Source organism: Hyperoodon ampullatus (assembly GCF_949752795.1).
Source record: "Hyperoodon ampullatus genome assembly, chromosome: 2".
NCBI classification, from domain to species: domain Eukaryota; kingdom Metazoa; phylum Chordata; class Mammalia; order Artiodactyla; family Ziphiidae; genus Hyperoodon; species Hyperoodon ampullatus.
The window spans coordinates 96267029-96290571 of NC_136915.1; the positions used below are offsets into that span (position 1 = coordinate 96267029).

The following is a 23543-nucleotide window of genomic DNA, read 5'->3' on the forward strand; positions in this document are numbered from 1 at the left end:
TAGATTGCCAAGAGATACAGGTAGTAGGAAATCATGACAGATTTTCAAGTATCTAGTTTCATTGTGTCGGGATGCAATGAAATGTGCTTTGGAGGGTGCACTTCCCAACACACACATAGGACTGGAAGTGGGGAATGAGGATATGGAGATTATCCAGTCATCCAGGTATGAGTGCTGAGGAGCTGGCCTGGGGTATTAGTACACACTGGGCAGGAAGAGGTCCTTGTACCCTTCTTTCTACCTATACCCTGAGGTGTACAATTCATGCTGGGAAGGGTGAAAAAGTGGAAACACACAAACTTATAGGACACATCCTGAGCAAATACTCTCATAAGACATGATAAGACATTACAGATGAGACAGAAATTGAAGAAGAAATGAAGCCCTATTCATTTCCAGGTGAAGGATTTAGCAGCCTCTTTAAGTCTTTTTTACCCTGAAGTTTTAAGGTAATCTTCAAATCATTCTGTAGGGTCCAAATATATATACTCAGCTGGGGGCCTCAGGAAGAAGTGAGTTCTCATCTGCAGAGGCATGCATGCCCATTTTCTTGACCCTGTAGAGCACAGACAAACATGGGAAGGATGCCTGATGACTCAGAGCCTCTTCCAAACCTGAAGATTATCTATGATACTCCTTGGGTCAAAGGTAAGGAAGAGAAAGCATTTACCACGAAGCTCGGATGGTTCTTCTATGTAATTATTTACATGCTGCAAAACAGAGATGTTCTATGACTCTGTGTATCTCCTCTTCTGTATATGACAGAAGATGGAGACGCTACAGAATGGTCTCCAAGTTGTGTGGAACGTTGGTAACAGAAGAAAGGTTAACCTATCTACACAACTGAAATCATGTGACGGACAAAACCAGGTGAATCACTTAGATTTCTCTCACTGCTGGTTGGAAGAACTAAGGAAAACTGGCCTGAGGAAGAAGAAAAGGAAAGCTGTCTTGGCTCATGTCACAGAAAAATCCACAGATACATGTATTTGGCTTTGGGCACAGCATGAGTCCAGCCTCACATGATACCACTAGGATCCTCCTCAGCTCTGCTCTCACTGAACTGGGTCTGTTTTGAAACTCCATGTGGTTCCCAGATGGCCGTAGCCCCTCCAAGCCTCGTATCCACACACTTCATGGCAGGTGGAGAGCAAAAACAAAACTGGCCCTGCCAATGTCTTAAACCATCATACAGGTCCTAACTGAGTGACCTGCCCCATCCCCGAACTCATCACTATGGCCAAAGGGATGGGGTATTATAATTGATTAAACCACCCAAACTGCATGATTGGCAAAGGGAAAAGGGAAAAGGGTGCTTTCTCAAAGGAGATCCAATGTCACAGAAGGAGGGAGAAAGACAGCTATGCAGGATAAAATAGATTAACACTGTAGCACAGTAGAAAGAACAAAGTTTATTTCCCAAGCTTGCTCCTCCAATATCATTAGTTCTTGCATTCAATTCAAAATTCAACTCCTACGTTTACCACTGAACCTGAAGCCCATTAACACCAGTAATTATAGTTGTAATAATAGTAACAATAAGAGTGAGACCAGCTAATATTTACCGAGTACTACATACTTTGGACCTGGATACTCTTTTTAAGCACTTTACATACATCATTTCATTTCTCACCTAATCTCAATTTATAGATGAGGAAACTGAAGCTCAAAGAGATTAAGTAGCCTGCACAAGATCACATACCATAAGGAGTGCAAACTGCAATCCAACTCAGAAACCATGTTCTTAGCCAAAACACGACACTACCTCTTCTCAGTTAATGTTCTTACCTGAATCCTTGATCCACACCTAAGCCAATGCTCTGAATTCCTTTAGACATGCTTGTCCTGAACCTGAACACATAGAAACTACCCTACCGCTACTAATATCAGCTGGAACTACCTTCAGCCAGTTGTGATTCTCTTTGATTCAAGAAAACATATCACCTTACACTTGTCAGGTGCTTTACAACACTTGAAACAACAGACGTGACATCTGTGGGTAGCGGGAAGTAGGCCCTTATATCCACCTAGAGCTGCCAGGGGAAGGAACTGACTTCATCACTCATCTGCACAGCAGCAGCAGCTTGATTTCTGTTACTCACTAGAAATGTTCTCATTAAAGAAAAATCCCATGTGTTTCTGCACTGTAAGTGTGCCAACAGACAGCTCAGCAGGAAATGTTTCCAAACAACAAAAGTGTTAATCAGAAAATGACAATCTGAACAGAGGAATGGAAAATCCTTTATATGCAGCATGAAAGTGAGCAAATTTACAGATCTTGTTGCAACGTAAAAAGTAATTAATAATTTCTAACATTCCTGGGAGGAAAGGATTTTTTTTTAATTACATTTCTCAAGCAGAGAGGTCAACTAATAAGATTTTACTTTTTGTTCTTGTTTTTACTAGAAAGCCAGAAAAGGATCCATCTTTTTGAAAAGTAAGAAAGTATGATTTTTCAGAATCACACAAAAACATAAACCCAAAGGCAGAGAGAGGTGGTAAAGGCTCTTAAAAGGGCACCTAAGCTCCTCCCACCTCAGAGCAGGAGGAAGACTCAGCAGGCTGAGGCCAGGACTCCACCTCTGGCGGGAACCTTATTCAGCACAGTTGACCCTTCAACAACAGAGGGCGGGAAGGTGTTGGGGGCACAGATCCTCCCCACAGTCAAAAATCCATGTATAATTTAGTCGGCCCTCCATATATACGGTTTCTCCGTATCCACAGTTCTGCATCTGCAGATTCAACCAACCACGGATCGTGTAGTATTTATTGAAAAAATATCTGCTATAAGTGGACCCACACAGCTCAAACCCCCATTGTTCAAGGGCCAACTGTATTTAACAATCCTGAGAGCCAGAGTTAACCTCAAGGCCTCTCTCTGCTGACTCCTAAGTGAGTTCAAGTCACTAAACTCATTCTCCATCCTTGCGTGATTTTTAACCAAAGTATAGAAAGAGTTCAGAACTATTCTAATTTTTGTTGACATATGAGTTCGAATTAAAATCAATACCCTACTTTCAGTGGGTAAAGAGCTCAATACTGGAAATTAAAGTGAACACTGAAAGGCAAAATTATCATAAGCCCTTCTAGAGCACCCAAAATGTGTGCTCTTCATTATCTCATTAGTGAAAAGGAAAATTATCATTCACTCGTGTTAACACACGCAGTATCCTAAATATAACTCATGCAGTATCCTAAATCTTTTCTCTCTTTCTAAAGATAAAGTATAATTAGACTCCAAGTGACAGATCACTTGTGCTTTTTAATTTCATATGTTCCTTTGGTGTTTCTCCTGTGAGTTCATCCTTTTCCCTGAGCAAGCATCCACAAAGGAGTGAGATCCAAAACACAGGCAGCAGACAAGAAAAGCAGAGGGCTGAGAAGTCAGAAGCCCTGAGCGCCAGATCTTGCTCCGTCCCCAAGCAAGGAGAACTTGAAGTCACCATTTAACCTCCCCACCTCCCAGTTTTCTCATCTGAAAACTGGGAACACTTGCTTCCTTCCTTCACAAGACTATTATGAGAATCAAATGAGGTCAGTGATCTGAAACACTCTCCAAGCTTCAAAATGCTAAAAAAAAATAGATATTGTTATTGCAATTAATATATTCCTAGGTGAAATGGTACCAAGTATACATGGATCCTAGATTTACTATTTGTATGAATTAAGGCAGACAGGGAGCAGACAGAGATATTTTTCGTTTTAAATTAATTGAAAAAATTTATGCCTCAAGGAACAGAGAGAAACAAACTAAACTGCCTACATCCTGTTAAAATTGATATTCACAATACCAGAAATTACTTTGTCTCTAAATTAGCAACCTATTCATTTCATTTTAACTTAAAAATGTTAAACTGCATGAATTGTCCAAGATCCATCACTTACAATCTAGGATTTGTAAATGGGGACAATACTAGAACCTACATGGTGGGATTGATATGAGAATTGAGTCAATACCTGCAAAGAACTTAGGCCCATGCTGGTCCAGGGCACTGGCTATGGGAATGTTTGCTCTGTTGTGCAGCAGCAGGGACCAGTCAAATCTGGGGTCAAACCACTGCTCCAATCTCTACTAGATATGTGGATTTCAGACACAGGTTTGCTTATCTGTACAAGGAGGAAAATAATAATACTGGAACGTACACCTCATACGGTTGTTATAAGGATTAAAAAATATATTTGAAGATTGAAGAGAAATCTGCTACATCAAAAGGGTTCAATAAGTGGTGGCATTGGTGGTTTGGCTTAGAGATTATGTTTAATAGCAATAATACTGGTAAATTATGGAACAGCCCCTTAAATTCTTTAATTTTCAGTGGTTCATTTAGGTCAAATACAGTTTGGAAGTGATAGCTGCAGCAATCTTGGCAGTAGCAAAAATGTATGTAATTTTAAAGTGGTAAATATAGGATCAAGTTCTATCCGCAATCCCAGGTTTAATTCTGTTTCAGACTTACCACTGCCAAAATATTTTAAGAAGCCAGAACTATGATTACCCATGAGAAGCATACGGTTAATTCCTTTATATTCAACTTTCTATAACCTCAGCTCTCCTACAAAGCTTCCATTGTAGGAAGCTAGCATGCAATGTTATTCCACTAAAACAAAGCCATGCATTTCTAAACAATTTTTATGACTTCACAGTCTTTGTCAACACCATTTTGTGCAAATTCAAACAAAAAAAAATGAAGAGCTTTTTGAAAAGCTTTAAAAAGTCAAGACTTTTCTTTCATTTTTTCATTTCCCCAAAAGAGAGGGAGGAAATAAAGGAAAATCAAAGAAGATTTTTTTTTTAAACTAGGAGGAAAGGTCAAAGAACAGCAAAAGATATCTTTATAAGCTGTTAAGGCATTTCTCTGGGCCAACAGCTTAGAGGACTGTCCACTTCACCTGGGATTCTCTCTGATTGCTCTTTGTCTTCATGGCTTCACTTCATGGCCATAGACAAATGTGCCACCACTTCTTTACAAGGAGGCTTGGTTTTCAGTTCCTTGTAACTATCACCATATGTTATCCTCCATCACTTTTTTGGACCTCAAGACAACTAAATCACAGCTGGCCAGAGAAAGAGGAATTCTAAAAACCATATCCTTATACCCATTTCCTTTTGTACAGACTTCTAAGCGGGCAGGTTGTCTGATGATGGAGAAGACTGCTGAAGTCCAGATCACGAAGTGACCAAGAGCGAACCCATGCCTTCTTTCTCCCTGGGCAGGTTGGCTTCCCCATACTTGCTCCATGTCAGCATCAAATTTTTCACATTTCTGTTTCAAGTTTGTGCTATTTATTCCCATTGCCAAGCAAACTAATCCATTGCTTGCTTTTTATTTTATAATAAAAATATTACACTTAGAGGGGTGGGATAGGGTGGGTGGGAGGGAGGTTCAAGAGGGAGGGAATATGGGGATATATGTATGCATATGGCTGATTTACTTTGTTATATAACAGAAACTAACACAGCACTGTGAAGCAATTATACTCCAATAAAGATGTATAATAAAAAATTACATCTTAAAAATCAAATGAAGTGTCACTCTCAAACAGCCTTTTGATGAGACACTAGCACCTGAATTATCAGAGTAAGAGCAAACTTCTCAAGATCTTTTAGGTTTTTCCCTGCTTATTTTCATAATGCAATTATGGCATCAGAGGTTACCTAACTGCCTGACTCTTTTATGGCTTCTCAGACACAAGAAGTTTAACTTTATGCCCAATCACTTCAAAATAAATGAATGTAACTTTTAAAAGCTTGATTTCTATCCTTTTCCTTTTGATTCTTTTGAAAGGAAGTCACCTATTATACACAAGTGCTTGGTGTACATATAAGTAATAAAAGCAAACATTAAAACCAATTTACATGTGACAAATATCATTGAAATCTAACAATCTAACATGTATCTGCTGAAATCCAAGCAATAGGAGTTATTCAACAATCTCAAACATTTCAGCGATTTCATGTGTTCTGCAAGTCACCTACCCAAATGCCAAAACAGGCAACAGAACATTCTCAACTTCCAAAAATTAGAGGCCTTTCAGGTTTGGAGAAGACTGGAGGGAAAGAATGTCCTCAGTCATGACAGCCCAACGAACTATCTAAAAGATGGGAAATAGTAGTCCTGCCCTCTGAGATAACCAACAGGAAAAGTTACCTCTGGATAAAAAATTCCCCTTATACTGCTTTAATTAAAAATAATAATAATTCTAATCTCATTTGGACAGTTGTTGCTATTATTTTTTTGGCTAAGCCACCTACATGTAAAATTTAACTACATAATGCAGACACCACTTCAGTCACATGTCCTACTTCAAGATAAGAAACAACAGTTATTTGATAAAATGTTCTTGAATTTAAAAATACATAAAAAATAAAATGTAATTACCTTTCCAAAGTCACGGACATCAAACAAGTCAAACGCCTCAAAGAGTTCACTCTTTCTCATTCCAAACGTCTCGCAACAGGCCGTGAGGAATGTCCTTATGTTCTTCAAACAGAGAAACTGAGGAATGGGAAACAGCTATTAGTATATAGCGAATCATTCTGAATGCTACCTATCCTCTGTCATGCCCAGAATGCTGGGGAAATGCCAACAAAGAATCCATCCACTTTTCAGGTTGTTTTCAATTACTCCTTCATCAGTACTTAAATGATTACCCACTCTCTCCCAGGCACCAGTGACACAGCTGTGAACAAGGCAGACGGAAGTCTGCCCTCAGGATACTTACATCCTAATAAGAGGAGACAGACAAGAACAAACTCAGCAACAAAAACAAAAAAGTAAATATTTTTATTTTCATATGGTGACAAGTGCAATAGAGAAAAATAAAGCCAGGAGGAGAGATCAGGAGTGCTGGGTGAGGTGTGGGGAGCTTCAGCAAGATGGTTAGAGAAGGTGTCAGTGAGAAGAGGACAGATAAGCAGCAGAGATTTGAAGGTGGTAAAGAAGCAACCATGCAGAATTACAGGACAGAGTATTCAGACTAAAGTAGCTGCCCATGCCAAGGCCCTGAGGCAGAAGCTTCTGAGGTTATGTCTGAGGAAGGGGCCAATGTGGGTAGAGCAGAGTGGATGACAAGGAGCACGGCAGGAAGTGAGCTGGAAAGGCAATGAGGTCAGACGATGAAGGACCCTGTTGGACAGGCTTTTACTCTAAACGAGATGGGAAGTCATCGGAGGCCTTGGGACAGAGTCTTATATTTTTAAAGTTTTGTTTTTCTTTCTTTTAAAAAATTTTATTGAGGTATAGTTGATTTAAAACTATACCTCAATAAAGTTTCAGGTGTACAACATAGTGATTCAAAATTTTTATAGATTATACTCCATTTAAAGTTAAAAAATACTGGCTGTATTCTGTGTGCTGTACAAGATATCCTTGCAGCTTATTTTTTTTCTAATAATACTTAACTCTATATTAAAAATACTACTATTTCAACAAATGATCAACATAAAACATTTAAATGAAATTAGTTTTAGTACTAAATCTTTGAAATCTAGTATACACTTAACAGCATATCTCAATTCAGACTAGCCCCATTTCAAGTGCTCCATAGCCATACGTGGCTAGTTGCTGTCATACTGGACAGCACAGTCCTAGAGTTTCAAGTGCAGGTTTGTAAACAGGTCCCTCTCACGTATACAAAATATGCATAGACATAGCAAGTACAAACTTCTCAGCTGAGCTTTTAAGGCCCTCTATAACGCGCCCCACCATTGCAGTCAGGCTGTTCTTGTTGGTGCTCGTTACTCCATGTTCATTCCTGCTTCTATGCTTGAACTTTGCCGTTCCTCTAGCCAATAACCCTCTCTCTTTTCCCTTTTCTATTCTAACTCCCAGCCCAGCTACAGTTCCATCTCCTTCTGGACTGCAACAGTTCCTACTGCTCTTTCTTCAGAGCTTCTTTGTTGTTGTTGTTATTGTTTTGTTTTTTTTTTTTTTTTTTTTTTTTTAAATGTATTTATTTATTTTTTGTCTGTGTGGGTCTTCATTTCTTTCCGGGGCTTTCTCTAGTTGCGGGAAGCGGGGACCACTCTTCATCGCGGTGCGCGGGCCTCTCACTATCGCGGCCTCTCTTGTTGCGGAGCACAGGCTCCAGACGTGCAGGCTCAGTAGTTGTGGCTCACGGGCCTAGTTGCTCTGCGGCATGTGGGATCCTCCCAGACCAGGGCTCGAACCCCTGTCCCCTGCATTAGCAGGCAGATTCCTAACCACTGCGCCACCAGGGAAGCCCTGTTTTGTTTTTTGAATATAGATCAAAAGGGGCTGGAGCAAGACTAGAGACAGTAATACCAGACAGGAAGCTATTACAATAATCTGGGTGAGAGACAGCCATGGGAAGTCCAGGTGTTCAATTTTGACTCTTAAATTTGAGATGCCTATTAGTCATCCAATGGGACACAGGGCAGCAGACAACTGGATATACAAGTCTGGAGTCCAGGACACAGGTGTGTACTCCAGACTTAAATCTGAGAGTCTTTAGAGTATACAAAACAATTTTAACCATGACGTTTTCTGAGATGACTTTGGGAGAAAGAAGAGGGGAGGAGGGGACTTGGGGCCAGGTCACCTTAGATCAGGAAAAAAGGAGGATTCCACAAAGGGGCAGAGAAAGAGGAGCCAGTAAGGAAGGAGAACAACCAGGTGAACATGTTTTTCCTGAAGCCAAGTAAAGAAGGTGTTTCTAGGAAGAAGGGGTGATAAGCTGTGTCAGCTGCTGCTGCTACTCAAATAAGATTTTGACCAGGTGCTGTCCTGGGAATCTGGCCGTGTGAAGGTTATGGGTGCACCTTGACAAAAGCAGGTTCCATGTGGAGGATGGGGGTGGGGAAAGGCTGAGCAGAGCAGCTTCAAGAGACAATGGGAAGAGAGAAAGTAAAGATAGAATATAGATTCTTAGGAGTTTTGATGCAAAAGGGAACAGAGGATTGAGGAGGTAGTCAGAGAGAAAGAGGTCAAGGAAGGGCTTTTTAACAATGGAAGCTGTTACAACATGTTTCTATTTTGACAGGAATAACTTGATAGAGGGGAAAGATGGTCACACAAGGGAGAGGGACAGTCGCCCAAAGGAAGTTCTTGAGTGGGCAAAGGAGTAGGGTCTGATGTTCAAGCAGAGAAACTGACCTTGGAGAACATGCTCAGCTCATCGCTACTAACAGGGACAAGGGGGAAGGCAGACGCTATCGCAACTTAGACAACCAACAGAATTTACTTTCACTATCTAAAATGCAGATCCACCTACGCGTAGTACACACATATCCTGAAAGTGAATTTTGGAAATAGTAGTTGCAATGGCACATGTAAAAATAAAATTATTAACCTCCAATAAGTGAGAGATCTATTAGCTAATTATTGCATCTTTGCCTTTTTGTTTTTTAAAGCACTGTCAATATTTTATTTTGTTGTTCTGTTTTCCATCTTGGTTTGTTTTTTAATTTGCAGAAAGCACATTTTACTTCCTTTACTTTGGAAAAATTCAGATTTTTCATGGGCTTAACCCAGACACAGTTTTACCCTTTACAGGAATCCTTCTTGAGGCTTAAGTATTTCAGGAGGGGTTAAAACCACAGGGGAAGCATCATAAACCCTTTGAAGTACAAAGGCAGCAGCCAAACTGCACATACAGTTACTGCTTTCATTTTAAAAAATTCATAAGAGAACTTTACAACACGTAACCACTCTACATGTAGCTCTTTCACATAGAATTGCTTATTTACAGATTAAAAGCCTTGCATTTTGCCAAGATAGACAATAATTACTCTCTTGGGGATTATGCAACATCTCTCCTGCAATATTTTTTACATAATTAAGTGCCCAACTCATAGCTCACCAAGGAACAAAGCATAATTGCACATGCTACCCTCTGAAGATTTCACACCAAACTCAAATTTTCCCCTGTATAGGAAAAACTACAGTAGACCTCCATTCAAGTGCTTTGACCATTAATTCAAAAAAGTATCATTACTGAAAGTAAAAAAAAAAAGAAAGAAATGTTGTCATTACTGTATGCATACAAGAAATGATTTAAAAACAGAACTTTCCCTCACTTCTGGAACCAATCTTAACCTTATTTTCCCCTTAACTAATTCAATTCTATTAAATTCCACAAATATTTACTGGATTTGAAGAACGTCACTGGTATGCTCTCGCATTTCCAGGCAATCATCAAGTTTGGTCACCCCTTTATTTATGTATTTTTTCAGTCAACAGGTTTTGAATGCCTACAATGTTCCAGACACTGGAAATGCTAAAAATGAGTAAGACAAGCTTCTCTATTAATCACAGTTGGAAATTTTCATAGCTTTCCCAAAATTGGCTAATAACACTAGGATCACACTTCCCTTAATGGCTCTGTGCAAGTACAGGAAGAGAGTTGAGGGATGGAGGGAGTGGGCCCTAATGCCATCACAGAAGCCCTGGACAGGGCTGGACCTGTCAACCTGCCTGCCCACCTACCATCAGACTTTTGCTTTTCCTTACGTTGAACTTTCTCCTTTTCCAGTTTATTTTCTAAAATTTCAGACCAAAAGAAAAATAGAAAGAATAGTACAATAAACACTCCATTTATACAACAACTGTAACATACTGCCATATGGGTTTTTGTGTGCCAACCATATCTCTATATATTTATAAAAATTCATATGTTAAAGTAAGTTCAGACATCATGGCACTTCACTCCTAAATAACTCAACATGCATCTCCTAGGAATGAGGATATTTTCCTAAATACCTACAACACCATTACCACCCCGAGAAGATAAACAACAATTCCATATTATTTCATATCCATTCCATGTCCAAATTTCATCAGTTGCCTACCGCATGTCTTTTTTACACTATCCCATCCATCCACACCCAATCTAGGGATCAATTCAGTTTTACCCATTATATTTGGTTGCTTAATTTTGAAGGATCTTTTAATCTAAAAATCCTGTTGCCTTTTTTTTTTTTTTTTTTAAATGACTGTCTTTTGGAAGAGTCCAGACCTAGGTATCTTATAGAATGTCCCGCATTCGGCATTTGTCAGATTATTTCCTCTTGGTATCATTATACTTATTTCCCCATCACTTATATTTCCTATGAACCAAAGCTAAGTCAAGATACAAGTTAAACAATTTTGGAAAAAATATTTTATACTGTGAACTTCATAGTTCATCATATCAGAAGACACAAAATGTTAGGGTAACCCATTATTATTGATGTTAGGCTTCATTACTTGGTTAAGATGGTTATTGTCACATCTGTCTATTGTAAAGGTACATGTTCCCCTTTACATTAATAAAGCCTGGGGGTGATAATTTGTTACCATGTGGCTATCCTATTTCCCAATAATTTTTCACCATAGATTTAGCATCCACTGATAACCCTTGCTTTGATTTTTCCATTTGGGACTGCAAAATTCTATCATTCCTTCCACATTTATTAGCTGGTATTCTCACCTAAAGACAAGCTTCCCCTGCCCTCCACCCTCCTTTTTTAATCTTTGTTTGTGTAATAATTAATTGCCATCATTATTCTTTTTGATGTTCATATTGTCCCAAATTTGGCCACTGGGGGTCTCTTCTGTGACCTTTTGACGACTCCATTAATCTTTGTTTTCTTACATCAAGCTGGCCCAGGCCCACGTCATATTTTCTCTGCCTAAGTTCTGTAATCAGCCATTTCTCCAAACAGTTCCGTTTCAATTTATATGGTAAATGGTAGTATTTAGAAAACAAAGGCTGGGGCTTCCCTAGTGGCGCTGGGGACACGGGTTCGCGCCCCGGTCCGGGAAGATCCCACATGCCGCAGAGGGGCTGGGCCCGTGAGCCATGGCCGCTGACCCTGCGCGTCCGGAGCCTGTGCTCCGCAACAGGAGAGGCCACAACAGTGAGAGGCCCGCGTACCGCAAAAAAACAAAAAAAGAAAACAAAGTCTGAGCATCAGGCTACCCCCAAATTACATGAGCCAATTACATCAAATGAACCAGCACCTCCACCCTTTGCTTAAGCAATCTATCACTTGCAACAGAAAGAGTTAATGTAAACAAGAATGGCCTAATTGGTCTTCAAAGTACCTCTCCAAATCCTATCATTTTCTTTATGGAATGCCTAATAAGCAAACTCTTATCTCACTCTGTTAAGAAACAGAAAACTTGAATTCACTAAAGACTGGTGAACAGAGAGTTTCTTTCTGCCTAGGGATGTTGTTGGTGTTTTGACATGCTGATAGTCCTTCGTAGCATCTGCAGCAGCTTAAAACCTTCTGTATTCAGACCCGTTGCACAAAGACAGATACACCTCATTATTTCAGTTCATAATCATACCTTATGTTTGACCAAAAATTATATAACTTTGCTAAATCACCTAGTTGATTTATAAGACAGAACTTTAGGATTTTTTAGAATTTAGGATTAGGATTTTAAAAACCAGAATTAAATAACTCTAGGATTGTTTAAATATTAAATATATCCACACATGATAGTTACCAAAATCAAGGACACACGAAAGGTAGAAATAGCACTTTCTCTCTTAACAAATGTTAATGAGTTGCCTTTTGTGTATCCAGGATACACAAATGGTCTAAATAGCATTTTCTCTCTTAACAGATATTAATGAGTTGACTTTTATGAAGTTTCATAAAACGTCACCCCCCTCAAATGGGAATTTATTTATTTATTTATTTACTTACTTACTTACTTATTTATGTATTTAATGCTGTCAACCAGTGCTTGACAGTAGGTTGTTTTTCCTTTTTAAATTTTTTATTTATTTGTTTGTTTGTTTGTTTGTTTGTTTATGGCTGCATTAGGTCATCGTTGCTGCAGGCGGGCTTTCTTTAGTTGCGTTGAGCGGGGGCTACTCTTCATTGTGGTGTGCGAGCTTCCCATTGTGGTGGCTTCTCTTGTTATGGAGCACAGGCTATAGGCACCCGGGCTTCAGTAGTTGCGGCATGTAGGCTCAGTAATTGTGGCTCGTGGGCTCTAGAGCACAGGCTCAGTAGTTGTGGCGCGCGGGCTTAGTTGCTCCACGGCATGTGGGATCTTCCCGGACCAGGGATAGAACCCGTGTCCCCTGCATTGGCAGGCAGATTCTTAACCACTGCGCCACCAGGAAAGCCTGGTTAATTGAATGAAACTGCCAAGAACTGGGTATTATTAAAAAAAATAATAATATGACCCAAACTCTGCCCTCAAAAGAGATATCGTAGTCCGGCAAAGCGTACAGACAAGTGAACACGGAGTTACATAACAACATGGCAAATGCTATGAAGATGGCATTCAAAGGTCCCTCGGGAGTCTTGGAGTATCAGAGACAGCCTTCTGAAGTAAGCGATCAAGGATGACTCCCACTCACTGCAGGGTGATTGGGAGTCAGCCACAAAAAGAGGGGGAATGGTTGATGTTCAGGGAGCAGAAGAGAAAGTGCCACACTTGGGATGTGAGGGTGTCCAGGCACAGGATGTCATGAGGATGAGACAAGACAAAGAATGGACTGGTGGGGGTGGGGGAAGGGGTTCAGAATGGACACAACCCTCTGGGGGGCAGTGAGAGCAGGGCTGGACAGGGGAGCTGGGACTTACTGAGCAAGCCCAAGGGATGTGGGCTTTATCCTAGAAGAAACATTGAGGTTTTTAAATAGGAGAGTGGAATTCTCAATTTTGCATTGTATGACTACTGTAGTCATTTTTGAGTGTCTGCTATATACCAAGCTCTATGCTAAACGTTTATGTCTTTTCATCCTCACAACACCTCAATCAGGAAAGTTTTATTTTTTTTCTTCCGTATATACAGAGGCTTAGACATTGACCCAACTTTATATAACTGCATATGCCAAAGTAATGGAGTCATAATTCAAATCCAGACATTCTGGCTACGGAGCTTATATCCTTATCAACTCTGTTATACTAGCTCCATTTTGAAGTGTGCAGAATTAACCGTTTTTCTTTTCTCTGTATTAAGGAGATTATGTGGGGTAGATAAGACAAGAATAGGATGCTGTCATATTCATTTAAGGAAAAAAATCATGGTGATTTGGACTAGGATGGTAGAAGGAGAAAGGGAAAGAACTCTATAAGGTAATATGGAAAGGAAATACCTGGTAACTGATTGAATATGGGTGGGGTGGAGGGAGTGAGGGAGAAAAGAAGAATTAAGAATCATACCCAGAGCTCTGTCCTGAGCACTGCAAGGACACTGGGGTTGTTCCCTGAAAATGGTAACTTAGCAAGTTAGGGAACAGGGTATGTGGAAAGGGGCCACAAACTGAGTCAATTAATTCTTGTCTTTATCTGAAAAGGCCTGGTAAGGAGACACTCCACAGCCTCTCTCTCAGGTATATCCAGTGAAGTGACACATTCTAATATAGCCCACAGTCTTCAGCCACCATGCTCACCCTCTCTGCTCCTTCAGAAATTCATTAACAGCTTGCTCATTTATTACAGGTTGAAAAGCATTCAATAAAGACGCAGAAAACCTTCAAAGAAGAAAGCTTAACACGTTCAAGGTCTGAGACACCCTGAAAATTATACATCAGGCCAGAGCTCTCTAGATTAGACAATGTTTCATAACCAAATAGCTATCACAACAGAAGAAGCCAAGTGGCTTTTCACGGCCCTGCCTCTTAATCTTACCACTTCAATGCTAGTGATACTGATGTTACAGAAAGGAAACATTTAAAGGTCGGGCTGCTAAAGTTCACTATAAAATGCTTAAAGACTCTCTTTTCTACTCCTTTTATAAAAGTATATGGTTTCCTTTCCCTCTATGTGTGTAGAAACCATTTTGACTTTTCTCAACAATATGAATGCAAACAGGATCGCTTCCCTTTTTTATTTGAAAGAATAAACATGTACTTCTCTAAAATTGTTGGCAATAATGGTCTAAAGTTAACTGAGGCTACGAAACAGGAAAAACCTCCACAGCTTAGGAAATGAGTTATTTCAGTCTCAGCTGAGAAATGGTATCTTGTGGGAAGGGCGACAATTTCTAATACAGCTTTACAACCCTGCAAACATGCTGACTTACTATAATTTTCATAGGAACCACCAACAGCCAGGCTGTCAGATAAAGAAGTCTTCAGGGTCTCATTTCGTGGTGGGCCACTCATCTCATTTGAAAGAAAGTCTCTGAATTTGAGAGTTTGGCATAATTCAAATTATGAGTGGCCATTAACAGGCTGATTGACAGTTTTGAAGGCACAGAAGAGACCACGAGGAAGCTCATCAACAAATATTAAAGTACAAGGAGAGCTTTCCTTCTTAGCTGAGCCTCTGTGCAGACTTATTCAAGCCTCTGCCTAGTACCCTGTCATTCTAACTCCTCCTAACTGCTCACGTTTTGTAGAAGTAGCAGGCAGGAAGGCATGGAAGGGAAATATTAAGAAATCAAGTTTCTCCCCTTACTGGGGTTTTCTACCTCTGTCCCTTTTGCCATATCTTCCCCTCTCTCCCTCTACATCTGTCTTTTAAAATTAGGTCAGCTAAATCTTACATCTTTTGGAAATTGTTTTTTAAAAAGAAATAAAACAAGAATAATTTCTATTTGTATGAGTACCTCATTTGTCCCGTTCGCTTGTGAGTTAGTAGGTCCCCGTAGAAGAGGCATCATCACCATTGCTCTATGAAGAAATCATATCTACAGATGCCTTCTGAATAATTATAAAATAATTATGCTGAACTCAGCATCAATCCAGGACTGCACAATATCTCCAGTTTTCCTCTTGATCTTATTATTACAAATAAATGAAGCTGTTAAAGGACACTCAGGAAGAAGACCAGAAATGGACGAGGGCCTTTTCTTAGCTCCAATTTTGCACTCAAGTCCCTAAACTAAAACTGACATATTTTCAGTAAACTAAAAGCCAATATTTCCATTTCGATTATTGTCCAGGCTGCAATTCATTTTTAGAGGATTAAATTTTTTTAATCACAAATATAATAATTTGTGCTTCCCTGGTGGCGCAGTGGTTGAGAGTCCGCCTGCCGATGCAAGGGACACACGTTTGTGCCCCGGGCCGGGAAGATCCCACATGCTGCGGAGCGGCTAGGCCCGTGAGCCATGGCCGCTGAGCCTGCGCGTCCGGAGCCTGTGCTCTGCAACAGGAGAGGCCACAACAGTGAGAGGCCCGTGTACCGCAAAAAAAAAAATAATAATAATATTTTAATAACGTAAATTTACAGGGTTGTTTTTTTTTGGATTCTCACAAAAATTCTTTATGATAAAGTAGATACAATTCTTATTTTACCCACAAAGAAATCATTACTTAAAGAAGTGAACTGACTATCCCAATATATAAACAGCAAGTGTCAGCATACAGACTTTTTTTGAATTTTTGAATTTTAGAATTTTATTTTATTTTTCTATACAGCAGGTTCCTATTAGTTATCCATTTTATACACATCAGTGTATACATGTCAATCCCAATCTCCCAATTCATCACACCACCACCACCACCCCACCACCGCTTTACCCACTTGGTGTCCATAGGTTTGTTCTCTACATCTGTGTCTCAACTTCTGCCCTACAAACTGGTTCATCTGTACCATTTTTCTAGGTTCCACATATGTGCATTAATATACAATATGTGTTTTTCTCCTTCTGGCTTACTTCACTCTGTATGACAGTCTCTAGATCCATCCACGTCTCAACAAATGACCCAATTTCGTTCCTTTTTATGGCTGGGTAATATTCCATTGTATATATGTACCACAACTTCTTTATCCATTCTTCTGACGATGGGCATTTAGGTTGCTTCCATAACCTGGCTATTGTAAATAGTGCTGCAATGAACATTATGGTACATGACTCTTTTGAATTATGCTTCTCCCACGGTATATACCCAGTAGTGGGATTGCTGGGACATATGGTAATTCTATTTTTAGTTTTTTAAGGAACCTCCATACTGTCCTCCATAGTGGCTGTATCAATTTACATTCCCACCAACAGTGCAAGAGGGTTCCCTTTTCTCCACACCCTCTCGAGCATTGTCTGTTTGTAGATTTTCTGATGATGCCCATTCTAACTGGTGTGATGTGATACTTCGTTGTAGTTTTGATTTGCATTTCTCTAATAAACAGTGATGTTGAGCAGCTTTTCATGTGCTTCTTGGCCATCTGTATGTCTTCTTTGTAGAAATGTCTATTTAGATCTTCTGCCCATTTTTGGATTGGGTTGTTTGCTTTTTTAATATTGAGCTGCATGAGCTGTTTATATATTTTGGAGATTAATCCTTTGTCTGTTGATTCATTTGCAAATATTTTCTCCCATTCTGAGGCTTGTCTTTTCGTCTTGTTTATGGTTTCTTTTGCTGTGCAAAAGCTTTTAAGTTTCATTAGGTCCCATTTGTTTATTTTTCTTTTTATTTCCATTACTCTAGGAGGTGGATGCAAAAATATCTTGCTGTGATTTATGCCAAAGAGTGTTCTTCCTATGTTTTCCTCTAAGAGTTTTATAGTGTCCAGTCTTACATTTAGGTCTCTAATCCATTTTGAGTTTATTTTTGTGTATGGTGCTAGGGAGTGTTCTAATTTCATTCTTTTACATGTAGCTCTCCAGTTTTCCCAGCACCAGTTATTGAAGAGACTGTCTTTTCTCCATTGTATATCCTTGCCTCTTTTGTCATAGATTAGTTGACCATAGGTGTGTGGGTTTATCTCTGGGCTTTCTATCTTGTTCCTTTGATCTATATTTCTGTTTTCATGCCAGTACAATATTGTCTTGATTACTGTAGCTTTGTAGTATAGTCTGAAGTCAGGGAGTCTGATAACTCCAGCTATGCTTTTTTCCCTCAAGACTGCTTTGGCTATTCGGGGTCTTTTGTGTCTCCATACAAATTTTAAGATTTTTTGTTCTGGTTCTGTAAAAAATGCCATTGGTAATTTGATAGGGATTGCACTGAATCTGTAGATTGCTTTGGGTAGTATAGTCATTTTCACGATATTGATCCTTCCAATCCAAGAACATGGTATATCTCTCCATCTGTTGGTATCATCTTTAATTTCTATCATCAGTGTCTTACAGTTTTCTGCATACAGGTCTTTTGTCTCCCTAGGTAGGTTTATTCCTAGGTATTTTATTCTTTTTGTTGCAATGGTAAATGGGAGTGTTTCCTTAATTTCTCTTTCAGATTTTTCATCATTGGTATATAGGAATGCAAGAGATTTCTGGGCATTAATTTTGTATCCTGCAACTTTACCAAATTCATTGATTAGCTCTAGTAGGTTTCTGGTGGCATCGTTAGGATTCTCTATGTATAGTATCATGTCATCTGCAAACAGTGACAGTTTTACTTCTTCTTTTCCAATTTGTATTCCTTTTATTTTTCTTCCCTGATTGCCATGGCTTGGACTTCCAAAACTATGTTGAATAATAGTGGTGACAATGGACATCCTTGTCTTGTTCCTCATCTTACAGGAAATGCTTTCAGTTTTTCACCATTCAGAATGATGTTTCCTGTGGGTTTGTTATATATGGCCTTTATTATGTTGAGGTACGTTCCCTCTATGCCCACTTTCTGGAGAGTTTTTATCATAAATGGGTGTTGAATTTTGTCAAAAGCTCTTTCTGCATTTATTGAGATGATCATATGGTATTTCTTCTTCAATTTGTTAATATGGTGTGTCACATTGATTGATTTGCGTACACTGAAGAATCCTTGCATCCCTGGGATAAATCCCACTGGATCATGGTGCATGATCCTTTTAATGCGTTGTTGGATTCTGTTTGCTTGTATTTTGTTGAGGATTTTTGCATCTATATTCATCAGTGATATTGGTCTGTAATTTTCTTTTTTTGTAGTATCTTTGTCTGGTTTTGGTAGCAGGGTGATGGTGGCCTCATAGAATGAGTTTGGGAGTGTTCCTTCCTCTGCAATTTTTTGGAAGAGTTTGAGAAGGATGGGTGTTAGCTCTTCTCTAAATGTTTGATAGAATTCACCTGTGAAGCCATCTGGTCCTGGGCTTTTGTTTGTTGGAAGATTTTTAATCACAGTTTCAACTACAGTGCTTGTGATTGGTCTGTTCATATTTTCTATTTCTTCCTGGTTCAGTCTTGGAAGGTTATACCTTTCTAAGAATTTGTCCATTTCTTCCAGGTTGTCCATTTTATTGGCATAGAGTTGCTTGTAGTAGTCTCTTAGGATGCTTTGTAGTTCTGCGGTATCTATTGTAACTTCTCCTTTTTCACTTTTAATTTTATTGATTTGAGTTCTCTCCCTCTTTTCCTTGATGAGTCTGGTTAATGGTTTATTAATTTCATTTATATTCTCAAAGAACCAGCTTTTAACTTTATTGATCTTTGCTACTGTTTTGTTTCTATTTCATTTAGTTCTGCTCTGATCTTTATGATTTCTTTCCTTCTGCTAACCTTGAGTTGTGTTTGTTCTTCTTTCTCTAGTTCCTTTAGGTGTAAGGTTAGATTGTTTATTTGAGATTTTTCTCGTTTCTTGAGGTAGGCTTGTATAGCTATAAACCTCCCTCTTAGAACTGCTTTTGCTGCATCCCATAGGTTTTGGATCATCGTGTTTTCATTGTCATTTGTCTCTAGGTATTTTTTGATTTCCTCTTTGATTTCCTCAGTGATCTCTTGGTTATTTAGTAATGTATTGTTTAGCCTCTATGTGCTTGTGTTTTTACATTTTTTCCCTGTAATTCATTTCTAATCTCATAGTGTTGTGGTCAGAAAAGATGCTTGATATGATTTCAATTTTCTTAAATTTACTGAGGCTTGATTTGTGACCCATGATGTGGTCTATCCTGGACAATGTTCTGTGCACGCTTGAGAGAAAGTGTAATCTGCTGTTTTTGGATGGAATGTCCTATAAGTATCAATTAAATCTATCTGGTCTACTGTGTCACTTAAAGTTTGTGTTTCCTTATTAATTTTCTGTTTGGTTGATCTGTCCATTGGTGTAAGTGAGATGTTAAAGTCCCCCACTATTACTGTGTTACTGTCAATTTCCTCTTTTATAGCTGTTAGCAGTGGCCTTATGTATTGAGGTGCTCCTATGTTAGGTGCATATATATTTATAATTGTTATATCTTCTTCTTGGATTGATCCCCTTGATCATTATGTAGTGTCCTTCCTTGTCTCTTGTAACATTCTTTAAAGTCTATTTTACCTGATATGAGTATTGCTACTCCAGTTTTCTTTTGATTTCTATTTGCATGGAGTATCTTTTTCCATCCCCTCAGTTTCAGTCTGTATGTGTCCCTAGGTCTGAAGTGAGTCTCTTGTAGACAGCATATATATGGGTCTTGTTTTTGTATCCATTCAGCAAGCCTGTGTCTTTTCGTTGGAGCATTTAATCCATTCACATTTAAGGTAATCATCAATATGTATGTTCCTATGACCATTTTCTTAATTGTTTTGGGTTTGTTTCTGTAGGTCCTTTTCTTCTCTTGTGTTTCCCACTTAGAGAAGTTCCTTTAGCATTTGTTGTAGAGCTGGTTTGGTGGTGCTGAGGTCTCTTAGATTTTGCTTGTCTGTAAAGCTTTTGATTTCTCCTTTGAAGGTGAATGAGATCCTTGCTGGGTAATCTTGGTTGTAGATTCTTCCCTTTCATCACTTTAAGTATATCATGCCACTCCCTTCTGGCTTGTAGAGTTTCTCCTGAGAAATCAGCTGTTAACCTTATGGGAGGTTCCCTTTTATGTTATTTGTCATTTTTCCCTTGCTGCTTTCAATAATTTTTCTTTAATTTTTGCCAATTTGATTATTATGTGTCTTGGCGTGTTTCTCCTTAGGTTTATCCTGTATGGGACTCTCTGTGCTCCTGGAGTTGGGTGGCTATTTCCTTTCCCATGTTAGGGAAGTTTTCGACTATAATCTCTTCAAATATTTTCTCGGGTCCTTTCTCTCTCTTTTCTCCTTCTGGGACCCCTAGAATGCGAATGTTGTTGTGTTTAATGTTGTCCCAGAGGTCTCTTAGGCTGTCTTCATTTCTTTTCATTCTTTTTTCTTTATTCTGTTCCACAGCAGTGAATTCCACCATTCTGTCTTCCAGGTCACTTATCCATTCTTCTGCCTCAGTTATTCTGCTATTGATTCCTTCTAGTGTAGTTTTCATTTCAGTTATTGTATTGTTCATCTCTGTTTGTTTGTTCTTTAATTCATCTAGGTCTTTGTTAAACATTTCTTGCATCTTCTCCATCTTTGCCTCCATTCTTTTTCTGAGGTCCTGGATCATCTTCACTATCATTATTCTGAATTTGTTTTCTGGAAGGTTGCCTATCTCCACTTCATTTAGTTGTTTTCTGGGGTTTTATCTTGTTCCTTCATCTGGTACATAGCCCTCTGCCTTTTCATCTTGTCTATCTTTCTGTGAATGTCAGGGTTTTTTTTTTTTTTTTCATTTTCTCCAATGATGAGGTGCTTTTATGGGTTATATGTAAATACTGAAATGATTAAGCTCATATGTGTAGTGCTAAGTTGTAAAAACACGTGCATCCTACATACCCTGTAGAACCTGGTTCACACCTGTGATAATAAGTATCTTGACTATATCTGTTTGCCCAACTATTGCTACATGAAATAAACATTTTTGAGATCAGAGACTACATTTATTTCATCTATGTATCCCCACAGCTTTTATAACAGACACATTTTTTAATAAACTGATGCATGAATGATGATGCAGTTTATCTGCATAAAAGAATAAATAATCATCATTCTTTGGTAGCCAGTGAACTCATATTGAAATTTTACATTAAATTGTCACTGTATCCTCTTACTTACATGTTAATATATCAATATATCTTCATTATTAAATTACCACAAAAGCCTTTTTAGAAGTTAGTGATGTTCATAATTATAAATAAAATAAAGACTTTAAATTATTAAGCAGTTTTGTTCATAAGCATCAGCTGGGTGGCCAGCCCAGATGATGGTGTATAATTCAGTGGTGGCCTGCTAACTGATTTTCAAACAGCATCTTTAATCCTCCTTATGTTTTTCTAGTCTTTGCACTAGAAAACTGAATGGCTGGGAAGTACAGAGGTCAAAATTAGCCTATTTTACTGTGTTCATTAACCTGCTAATGAAAGCAATACCTGCTATGGCCTTTAATAAGAAAAAGTAACACTCAACCACATTGTTACCTGGAACACAGCTAGTCTATAGCACATTGAAAATGGCCCAATCCACATTCCAGAGAAGCCTGGCTTACTAGGTTCCCTATTGTGGGTACAGAAAAACAGGTATTTCTTTCTGCAGAGGCCACTAAGTGACAGTATAACACAATAGCTAAACGTCAGAATTTTGATATTGGTAGGAGTAGTAACAGCAATAGTACCAGTGACAGCAATACCAGCAGAACGGAAGTCGTGGTTGTGGTAGGAGTGACAGTGATGGTGGAATCAGCTGCACAGCCAAGAAAGCCACTCCCTGTGAAGCAGGGAGTGAGAGCCACCATGACTGGGTTACCCCAGAAGGCAGGCAGCTGAGGTGGGTCCTCACTAGAAACAACACTCAAAATGAGGAAAAGTCCTGTGGTACACAAATTTGTGCTGCTTTTGGAGATGAGCCTTGGAAAGCCATTAATCCAGAGAATGGGAATAAAGTTTAGTGTGAGTCTGATCTAAAAGAAAAAAAAGAGCTGTATGCAAACAGAAACAAGGAGGTCTGACTGCAAACAACTCACCTCATGCATCACCCCGTACAGACAGCCACCTGGGGAGGCAGCCACAGAACTCCCCACATTTCACCCAAGCACAACTGAGGAGTCCCCACCTCCCTACTCTCTGCGCCTGGACCTACTGCTGCCTGAACACCACCCCTTGCTCCCCGGCACAGCCAGAGCAGGACTGAATAGCAGGAGACACCAAAGGGAAGGAAAGAGTGGAGGGGCAAGTGAGCCTGTGTCTCTCCCTCCTCATTCCCTCTACCCTTGATTCCATGGACTGGGTACTATCATAATTGCCACCTACAGATGAGGTGACTGAGGCACAGAGAGTAAAATAATTGGCTCTAGGGCATATGGTCAGTAAGTCGGAGAGGAAGTTCCACGGCCATGTTGCTGGCTCCAAAGACCACACCTCTAACAACTATGATAGTCTGTCTCCTACGTAGCAGACTCTGCCCCAAGCCAGGGAGCTGGCAGCCATGGATCCTGCCCTCCAAGGGAGGACAGTCCTGTGAAGGAGAGAAACGAATGCACAGAAAGTGCATTGCAATCCCAGTGTAGTAAGTCCAGAGGCAAGCACTGGGTTAGTGAGAGCACAAGGGAATTGCTCCATCCAGTGAAGGAGGCAGGTTGAGATTCATTCCTACAAGGAAGTGGCTGAACTGAGTGTCAGAGGATGAACAAAAGGTCATGAGAAACCATATGGTGAGAAGCAAAGGCCTGGCCTTTTGGAGGAAATGCAGAAACTCACATGGCCTCCACAGTGAGGGCAGGAAAGAGAGCACAAGAGATAAATGAGGCTGGAAAATTCGGCCAACACCAGATCCCAACTGGAACTCAGAACTCATCTCTCCAAAAGGACAAGGCAGTGTCTCATAATAATGCCTATGACTCTACAAACAGTGAGTGTAAACATGTATGCCCCAGGTGTGGCACTAAGCACATCTGTGAAG

At 39.5% G+C, this 23543-nt stretch overlaps 1 protein-coding gene across 2 annotated transcripts in view; it reads right to left on the reverse strand.

The window, feature by feature from the left end:
- The window catches only part of VAV3 (vav guanine nucleotide exchange factor 3), a gene marked incomplete at its 5' end in the record, with an annotated part of 403292 nt that overhangs the window by 311261 nt on the left and 68488 nt on the right, over nucleotides 1–23543 (reverse strand). For both annotated transcript variants that reach the window (XM_079697986.1, XM_079697985.1), the window contains one exon: nucleotides 6381–6497. In XM_079697986.1, coding sequence (XP_079554112.1) covers nucleotides 6381–6497 — 117 coding nt within the window. The remainder of the gene's footprint in view (nucleotides 1–6380; nucleotides 6498–23543) is intronic.